Source organism: Pyxicephalus adspersus, chromosome Z (genome assembly GCF_032062135.1).
Source record: "Pyxicephalus adspersus chromosome Z, UCB_Pads_2.0, whole genome shotgun sequence".
Taxonomy (NCBI): domain Eukaryota; kingdom Metazoa; phylum Chordata; class Amphibia; order Anura; family Pyxicephalidae; genus Pyxicephalus; species Pyxicephalus adspersus.
Window position 1 is genome coordinate 52,044,434 of NC_092871.1, and position 9,726 is coordinate 52,054,159.

General features: G+C 40.8%; 2 protein-coding genes across 2 annotated transcripts in view; one reads left to right on the plus strand and one right to left on the minus strand.

Moving 5' to 3' along the window:
* The window catches only part of TFE3 (transcription factor binding to IGHM enhancer 3), a 28,832-nt gene extending 20,986 nt beyond the window's left edge, over nt 1-7,846 (plus strand). Inside the window, exon 10 of the mRNA XM_072429604.1 lies at nt 3,811-7,846. Coding sequence (XP_072285705.1) covers nt 3,811-4,182 — 372 coding nt within the window. The 3' untranslated portion in view covers nt 4,183-7,846. The remainder of the gene's footprint in view (nt 1-3,810) is intronic.
* Nucleotides 1-9,726, minus strand: part of CCDC120 (coiled-coil domain containing 120) — a 108,306-nt gene that overhangs the window by 71,955 nt on the left and 26,625 nt on the right. The gene's annotated exons all lie outside the window — the stretch shown is intronic.

Consider the following 9,726-nt stretch of genomic DNA (forward strand, 5'->3'; position numbering starts at 1 on the left):
AGATAAAGCCTGGGGATAACAGATAGCAGATCCTTTCAAACAGAGTGAGAGCCTACAGACTATGAACCTGCTTCACAGAGGGCAACAGCCAATGACTCTGTTGCATGTATCGGTAATATTCCCTGGGTGGGATTTCGTAGGTCGCACGCAACTGATCCCAGGATTTAAGACCTAAAATACCAATTAGGTGATTAGCCAAGCATAGACCCTTTGTCCTCCACCATTGGAACGCCATAGGGTTCATATGTCCAGGTGGGAACAGGGGATTAAAACAGATGTCTTCATGGTCACCTCTGCAATCTATGAGCCGAAACCTGCTTCTAAAGGTATCCCAAACTTTAAGGGAGTGTTGCATCAGGGGGCTAAGAAGCCTGGGACGCAGTGAAAATGGCACTTAAAGTAGAGAAGAAATCGGGAAAGAGCCACAATTCACAGCTTCCAGTGCAACCCATAGAGGGGACTTAGAGGAGGCATGCAGCGCAGAAAGTTGACTAATCTGTGCCGCAGCATAGTATTTAGCCAGGTTGGGTACTCCCAACAGCCCAGGAAAGCCTGGTCGTGTACATGGTTCTCCGAGCTACCCTAGGCTTCTTACCATGACAAACAAATGTATTTACATGGCGTTTTAAGGTACAGAGCACTGCAGCCGGAACCGCTACTGGCAGGGTTCTAAAATAGTAGAGAAGTTTCAGCAGCCATGACATTTTTACTGCCGCTATCTGGCGTAGCCAGGACAGTGGAAGAGAGGACCAGGCGCAGAGCAGGGATTGCAAGAAGCTAAGCAAAGGATGTCAATTGGTGGCATATAGTGTATGGAAGGAAAAAGCAGACTGAAGCCTACCTAGGACCTCAGGTGGTGGAGTAACATTATATGCCACTGATTTCTCCATGTTCACCTACTAACTGGAGAACAAAGAGAGTACTCACTAGGTTGGGGAAAGATTAATAAAGGCTGGGTCAGCGTAAGCAGCATATTCTCTGCGTATAAGTGTTTATATTCCGTTCCCCCTACTCGCACTCCATGTATATCATTTAGGCGTCAAATATAGGTCGCCAAGGGCTCCATAGCGAGCACAAAGCGGGCGACAGAGGGCACCCCTGCCTAGTTCCCCGTCGAATTATAAAGGAGCTAGAGTAATATCCAGCATTTTTGACAGCGGCTGAGGGTGTTCTATACAGGGAGAAGACCCAGTCCACAAACTTCTTGGGAAATCCCCATTTGTCCGGGATAAACCTGATATACTCCCAAGACACACTGTCAAATGCCTTTTGTAGATCAAGAGAAAGTAAAAGGCCTGCCTCCTTTCTCTCTCGCAATATATGTAAGATGTAAAAAGATATAAGATGGGATACCTTACGTATGTTATCTGGGGCTTGCCTATGCGGAATGAAGCCAATGTGATCTTTGTGTATAATGCTCCCCAAAAAAGTATTCAATCTCATGGCCAAAATCTTGGCCAGGAGCTTAATATCCAGGTTGAGGGGAGATATAGGACGATAGTTTTTGAGCTCATGCTCATCCTTACAGCCACGGCTTACGGGTGAAAAGCACTCCCTTCTTTCAGAGAATTTATTAATCTGGTGAGGTACGGCGCCAATACCTCAGCAAATTTCTTGTAGTATGTCGCTAAAAATCTATCTGGTCCGGGGGACTTTGAGTATTTTAATAGTTTTATGGCAGCCAAGGTCTCCACAACGGTAACATCAGCCTTAAGATGATTTATGCATGATTGTGGAATAGGAAGTAGAGAAAGATCTTTAAACTCATTTGCACTATTAACAGGAAAGGCAGGAGGAGTAGAGTAGATAGAAGAAAGAAAAGAAGCAAAACTGGTAACTATTTTATCCGGATCGGAGGTGAGGGACCCACCACAGAATCTTACCCTGTATGGTTTAAAAGAATGTGCCCCCACCTGCAGCCTTTTAGCCAGCATGGTACCAAATTTGTTTGCCTGCAAGTAAAATTTCTGTCTCGTCCAACGCATGGATTTCTCGGTCCGATCATTAAGCAGAAGATCTAGAGCAAGACAGGTTTCTGTAACTTGTTTCTTAAGGGCTCTGGAGTGTGCATGCTTCCAGGCCCTTTCCAAGGTCTGTAGTTTTTGAGTCTGCTATCTGGCCCGTGCGCTCCCGCCTGAACCGAGACGATAACTGTATAAGATGGGCTCGAAGGGTAGCCTTATGAGCCTCCCATAAAGTGACCGGGGAAATGCCCCCCCCCCGATCATTTAAATAAAAGTATTTATTCATCTGTGCCTGGATTTATTCAAGGAGTCGTTCAGACTCCACAGCCCCCTAGGAGGGCTAGGGAGAGTGGAGGAACACATTATAGAGACAGGCGAGTGCTCCCACCAAGGCACTGAGTGAATTTAAGCTGGAACCACCTGAGGCAGAAAAGACTGAGTAAAGAAAATATGATCGATCTGTGAGAACAAATCATATGAATGTGAACAGAAGGAAAAATCCTTCATAGTGGGGTGAAATTCCCGCCAGGAATACACCAAACTATGTTCCCCTAGAAGAGTTCGAAAATGTGCTGAGGCTCCACACCCTGGATTGACAGTACTGGCAGATCTGGAGAATTGTGTACATGATTGTTTATTCATGACTGGATCTAAAACCAAATTGGAGTCCCCACAAAAGATCACGGAACCCTGGTAATGCATAGAGAGTAGGTGCAACACATGCGTAAGAAAACAGTATTGGTGAGTGTTGGGGGCATAATATGACAGGAAAGTAACATCAATATCATACAATGTCCCCAGAAGAATACGGTACCTGCCATTTGGGGTCGGTGATCTGCCGTTTACATGTAAATGGTAGGCCCAGCCGAAATGCTATAAGCACACCTCTTAGGTTAGAAGGATGTGGAGAATCTAGTCTCTTGTAAACATATAACATCCACCCCATTGGATTTAAAAAAATAGAAAGCCTTTTTATGCTTCTGAGGCAAATTAAATCTCTGTACATTGTGGGTAAAAACCTTATTACCAGTCATAAATACAATATGTGGGATTCCCCCCAAACAAACTGGAAACCCTAGAGGACCTCAAACAGGACAGGCCTCAGGCACAGGAGAGGGGTAGGGAAAAACAAAGTATAACAGTTGGGATAAGGGACATAATACAAAAAAATACAAACAGAAACAACAACTGTCCACTGCGTGAACAGCACAATCATTGGAGGAAACTAAAGTCACCAAACAAATACTTCTCACAGAAACAAGTGAGGACAAGGTGGGGGTGCACCCACCCAGACACTAAAGTACCCACATACAGTAGTGGCTTTTATTTTTTAATGTTTTCAACAAAGCAGACGAGGGATAGAACCTATATCACCTGCATCTTTTTGTTTGGACAGATGTCGCCTTCGTTTCTTGTCCTGCTCTGACAGGCACATAGCATAGGTGAAATCTCTACCACATTGTCACACAAAGTAATAAAAACCTAAAAAGATGCATTAATTCTTGCAACATCTATTTTAAAAATTGGGAGTTGGAGGTAAATGTGTGTTTAATATGGAGAAGCCATTTTGCTATAAATTTAGAAAGAGGCTCCATATGATAGCGGTAGTTATCCCTTGAAATGCAAAAGCAGTGTTGAAGAAAAAAAAAAATACTATGCAAAAGATCAGTATGGGACTAACTGATGCAAAGAATTAGGCCGAATAATATCTGTGGGTCCAAGAAAAAGCTTTTGACCAGATTGATTACTTTTCATTAAATTGTGTAGTCAGTGTGAGGTCAAATATAATGAATAGGTACCTTTTTACTGCCTACCTTACTAGGTAACTGCTGTTCACATTTTGCAGGTATTGGAGATGCAGGCTCAGCTACAGGGATTTACAGGAAATCCACAGGCCATCATCTCCACAGATGTTGTCAAGGGGGAGCCTTTATCTGGAGTTGTTTCTGCCTTCGGAGCTCTGCCAACCCATCAGCAACCTCAAGACCCCTCTACGCTAGACCTTGGAACACTCCACTTTTCCGACCACCTGAGAGACTTGGTTGATCCTGGCCTGGGTTTTTTAAGCTTGACCGGAGATCCAGCCATTGCAGATATACTTATGGATGACGCTCTTTCGCCACTGGGAGGAGCTGACCCCCTCCTGTCTTCTGTCTCACCAGGAGCCTCCAAGACAAGCAGCCGTCACAGTAGCTTTAGTATGGAAGATGATTCCTGAGGCAAATGTGACCGTTCATTGGACTTCTGCAACATCCTCCAATTAAGACTATACCAACTGATGCCAATCCCCTCACCAAACTGACATATTCATGGTCCCAGCTAACTTTCAGAGATGAACTTTGATCATGCAACTGAGTGCCTGGCATTACCCCAAATCACCGTTCAATAGGCATTGTTTGTTTTGCAGGGGCCATGATTGTTTAGTGGGGAGGAGGGACAAATAGAGACTGCTTATAGAGAAACGATTAATGGATACTTAAAGAGTACTTTTCCTTATAACTTTAATATTCACGAAAGCTATTTTATTTTACACCCCCCAGGCCAGAGATCAGAATACTGTGAAGCATTACTGCGCTTGGAGCATGATATTAAGTATGGAGACAAGTAATGAGCAATGACTGAGGTAAAGTCTGGGAATTGAGAAGAATGGTGTCCAGTGGTCAACAGCAGGTGTGGTGATATCTGTACTGAGTAGAATGTGTGGCCCATGAGATGGTTCCAGGTTTTGAAAACAGTAGTGAAGTATCAATGACACAGCATCGGAAAGAAGCTGTCATAGCATATCATAGTATGGGCTGATAGGTCAGATGATATTACACAGCATACAAAATTTTGAATGGTGAGTGAGCAAAAGTAATGCTAAACAAGATGGAGTTTGACCTAAATGTCTGGTAGTAAGTAGGTGTCATTTGTGTGATGGGTCCAGCACAAACAAGGAATATAATACAGATCATAGAATCTGGTGATGACAATCAATAGAATACACCATGATTAACAAAGGATGCAATTGATTAAATGGTGTCCAGTAGTTGGAAGAAAACATAACAAGGCAAGCAAAGGGGCCAGGAAGGTAAAGTTAAGTGAACAGGTCTAGTAAACTTGCCATTATTTTGTTCTTTGGGACACAGGGTTACTGTGGTAAAGGACACCAGCTGTGCAGCATCAGGTTTCCTCTCCCAATTAACAGAAATAACACCTGCTATGCAGAGACAAACCTTTCATCAGCCATAGTGAAAGAACTAAAGTGATCCTGTGGGGTGCTCCACATTTAAATTTATCTTGAACAATCCTGCTCCTGTTTTCTGCTTTGATGATAAAACAGAGATTTATACATCAATGCAATAGCTTGTCACAATCTAAATTCTGGGAGATAAAGAAAACAAAATGCTTTATAGACATTTATAAAACTTGCACAGGCTAAAAGTAAATTAGACCCATATACTTTTGCAGAACTGTGAAATCTTTTTTTTTTTCCAAAAGTGCAAATAGTTTTTCAGGTAAATAATTAGCAAAATTGTGTATTTTTAGTAAAGAACAAAAAAATAATGGACTATTAGCCTGGTTTTAAAAATGTCGCCCATCAGGTATAGCCCTGTTGTTGGAAAGATTTCCTCTTGTTTCTTGTCCTAAAAAAACAACATTATATAGACAGGAAGTAAGGTAAAGTATGCAAAAGGGGACACACCATTAAAAACTGACTGGGGTTCTATCATTCCTCGCATGGTGTCGTTTTCTTTTTTAGATTTTTACCATCTTTTCCTGACTGGGTGAGAAAGTTGTCACCAGGGAAGGAAATGAAGAGAAATTACCCCACAGAGTCATGGACAGCAGTTAATGCATGAGAAAGGTAACCCTTTTATTATGCCACTTATATTTTTAAAAAACTAAAATAAAATATTTTTCCTGGAGATACATTTTCAGTATGCAAATGCACATTTAGGTAGGTGTTAGAAATGTCTCTATTGGGATGCTGTAGTTCCTATTGTACAAAGTGGTTGGTACATAAGTATGAATATTAAAGCACATATATTGCAGAATGTAGAAGGTAGGTGAATGAGTGTACATGTCAAAGAGTGATTGGTGAAGAGCAGAGAGTGAATGTTAGAGTAAAATATATATGTCATAAGTTTGTTGCCCATAGCAGGGATTTTGTCTTTTATTCTTGAAATGCAAGAAAAGCTGAATAAAAATGAATCCAAATAGTAACATAATAGTTACAAGATGAGACATTTGGGTGCATTTGGAAATGTCGTCTTTGTTGCTCTACTTATGGATCAGTGGAGAAGATTTACTAACACATATGTAGTGTGAATCCACGTACTGCATATGAAAGTGCAGAATTTATAAATTTCCTCCAAGAAACATAGTTTCCATTGAATCATGAACTGAATTTGATTGGAACTTTTTCAAATTGTGTAGAAATTAATTACAAAAGCGCCAATGGCTTTTAGAGGTTGGTGATAGCTATAGACAGTGTTTACATACGTGTGATACATCCATCCCCTTTGTGTGATTTGCTACCAAGTTATAAAACTGGAGCAAAAGAGACACTGCCTTTTGTATGCAGCTGACTAAGGACATTTCAGCCCAGGCAATGTCTAGAACTGAAGCGTGGATTTTACCTATACAAGGTTCAAGTGATAGGAAAAGTGATTCTGTTTTAACTTATTCATGCATCATTTCATATTAGAACATGTCAGGAATATATTTATACAGAGCTGTAAAGTTACTGACAGGTTCACATGAAGTGCAGCCACAAGCTGCAGTGTAGCTCTTCATACTTGTTCATCTCTTAGTGAATAATATTGGGATGGGATTCAGGGATGCATTATGAGCATTTCTAGTAATTATTGTGAGACTGTAGTGTGCTTTAGGGCCTGTGTGGATGTGTTTTTTTTTTGCTTCATACAGGTTTTCTTTTCCCATGCACATATGGAAATGCAGAACCAGTCTGAAGCAGACCAGTGCAGGTTAGATGCACCAGTTAAATGATCCCCAAAGCACTTTAAACTGATGTCAGTCAGATGCGATTGACACAGACCCTAGTTATAGATTATGGTTTAACAGTTGACAACTGTTGGAAAAAAAAGCAGCATGGAATCTGCACTACAACAACACTGCAAGAGTCATAAATCTCCTCCATTGTGGAATGCAATAAAGATGTCACCCAAAGCACCAGGCTAAATCAAGCAGTGGAAGCTGAGATTCTATAGGAGTTGGATGCTGGACATGGTGTAAGCAAGTTGCAGTTTTACAAAAGCAAATGATGAAGAGCATAAGCCTTGGTGGCAAAAAGTAAAGAGAGCAGACATGTGAAGAGAGTGAATGCTATGGTGTGTCAATCTAGGACACAGAGCCTAGGACCTATTTAAGCATTGTGTGTCACAAAGCACCTGTCTCACCCATGCAAGAGGCCATTGGTTGTAAATGCCTTTTTATAACACTGTGATCTGTGCTCAGTTTGTGGCATAATGGCATTACAGTCTCCAGTCTATGTTAGAAAATGGCTACTTCCATTTTTTCACGCAGGTGCTTTGCTTTAATGGCAGATTGTATTTAATAAGGCAAAGAGCAATATGCAAAGTGAAAACACCCACAGTGACCAATCGGCTGGTTTCAATGAGGAATTGATTGCCAGGGGTAACTACGCTTTGCATGATGTCATTGTTCCTTGCTCTGCCTTATCAAATAGGCTCATGAGAGTATTTTGTGGGGGGTGGGGTGGCGACAGGACAGCGAGTATATTGGGATGCAGGTCTCATCCTATTTCCTCACTGAGATTGTGTTTCTATATAGATATTAAGAATCATGTGTTTTCTATAATGCTAACTACTAAATATAATAATGTACTTTCAATAAAAACATTTTACACTCTCTACAAATTGTTTTGTGCCTCTATTATGTTACTAAGGATGAATTTCAATAAAATGTCCCAAACAGTTTTTATAAGTAAAGTGTGACCATGGCTGAAAGTATACAGTTCAAGTGTAGATTTCCCCCCTAGTGGCAAGATTTAAATGAAGCATTGTGGTCACTAAATTTGAAGACTGCTGGTAAAGCTGAGCAGATTTACTGTGCTACAAAGCTGGATGCAAACGTAATGAGCGAGCAAATGTGGCCTCCCCAATATACTGGCATAGTTACAAACATTCACACACATTAATCTCAGGGTATATAAAAAACCTTGCAGCAACATTGTACTTGTAAATTGTAGTCATTTAAATCTCTAATTCTAAATTATGCTCCAGGTAAACCTTTTACATTTTTTGGATAGAGTGGGGGAACTTTATAGGCCAGATGTGGAGGTTTCTTTCTTACTTTGTGTCCCAGTGACAACATGCTGGTGTCAGGCTTTGTAGCTATGTTCCAGTGCAAAAAAATAGTCACAAGAATTTAATTATTTCCAGTGAGCATAGGAGTGATTGAGCACTGTGTAGACAGCACAATTCGCTCTATATAGAGGAGAGGATGAACAGGAGGTGTTCTACAACATCATCCTTCATAGCAAACGGTAGCTGTCATTGGAAGTCAGTCCTTTCTGAGTGATTTGGCAGGGGAAATCACCAAAATGGACCTACAGGTTGACATTCAGCTTGGCAGTCAATTTGACTTGAAATTGTACACTGACAGGTAGAATGAAAAGGACATAATACATTAAATTTTCACTGAACTGCGTGTATAAAATTCCATAAAACAATGCACATACCTTATTTTGTGTAGCTAAACGAATACTCAGAATGCCTATAAGTTAAAAAGGATTACAATTCTGATAGTCCTTTACAAATGTTTTAAAAAAGAACTAGCTTAGGTTAGCTGAAAATGCAACAATATCGGAAATGAAAGATATATATATATATATATATATATATATACACACACACACACACATATTTTAAATAAATAAAATAAAAAACAAATTCTGCTTGAAAAGCCTAATTTTGAGCTTCATGTTGGGTTACGCATCCTATGAAATGTATAAGTGTAACACTTGCGGATACCTCCCACAGAGATCATAGTACTGCCCCTAGGGATACCTTCATCTGCTTTCACCTCAGAAGGATCAGCTGCTGCCAAAGGAGAACATACCATGGCACCGGAGGGCTGCAGATAATCTGGGGGATTGGTGCTGGTGTCTGACTGCATGTAAAAAATAACCATTTAACAAAAACACAATCTTTTCCGGTTCCGAAATTTCCGGTTCTCCTGACTATGCCACTTACTCTGGTCTGGCTCACCAATGGAAAAAGGTTCAAACAAAAGGCAGTTTCTTTTTGTTACTATTATAATAAAGTGAGTTTAAGAGGTGAATAAAATTTAATATAGAATCAAAAAAACTTGAATGGAGCACACGAGTCAAACAGTTCTCCTCCTTTGGAAGAGCGAGGGGGGAGGGGGGGTAAATCCAGTTCTGAGAAGAACATATTATGATTCCTCTCAATTCCAACAGTGACTTCCCAACAATGCAATGAGTCAATGTAAGAATAAGGGCAAAGGAGAAAAAAAAAAGAATCAAAGCCACCAGCAGGCAAACAGCTAACAAGCATTGAGTTCCAAGGCAGGAATAAGTTATATCTGACACTCCAGTTCCTAGAAGTTGGCAGGAATTTGTTGAATGTAGAAGACTGCTGTTAACAGTTGAGAAAAGATTCTTCATACAACAGGCATAACTTATCTGAAGGTCCACAGCCACCTGTTCCACTTTGACGGGATGCTCAGCCTCACAGCAGATGCACTAGACTCCTTGCTTCTGCCACCTGAATAA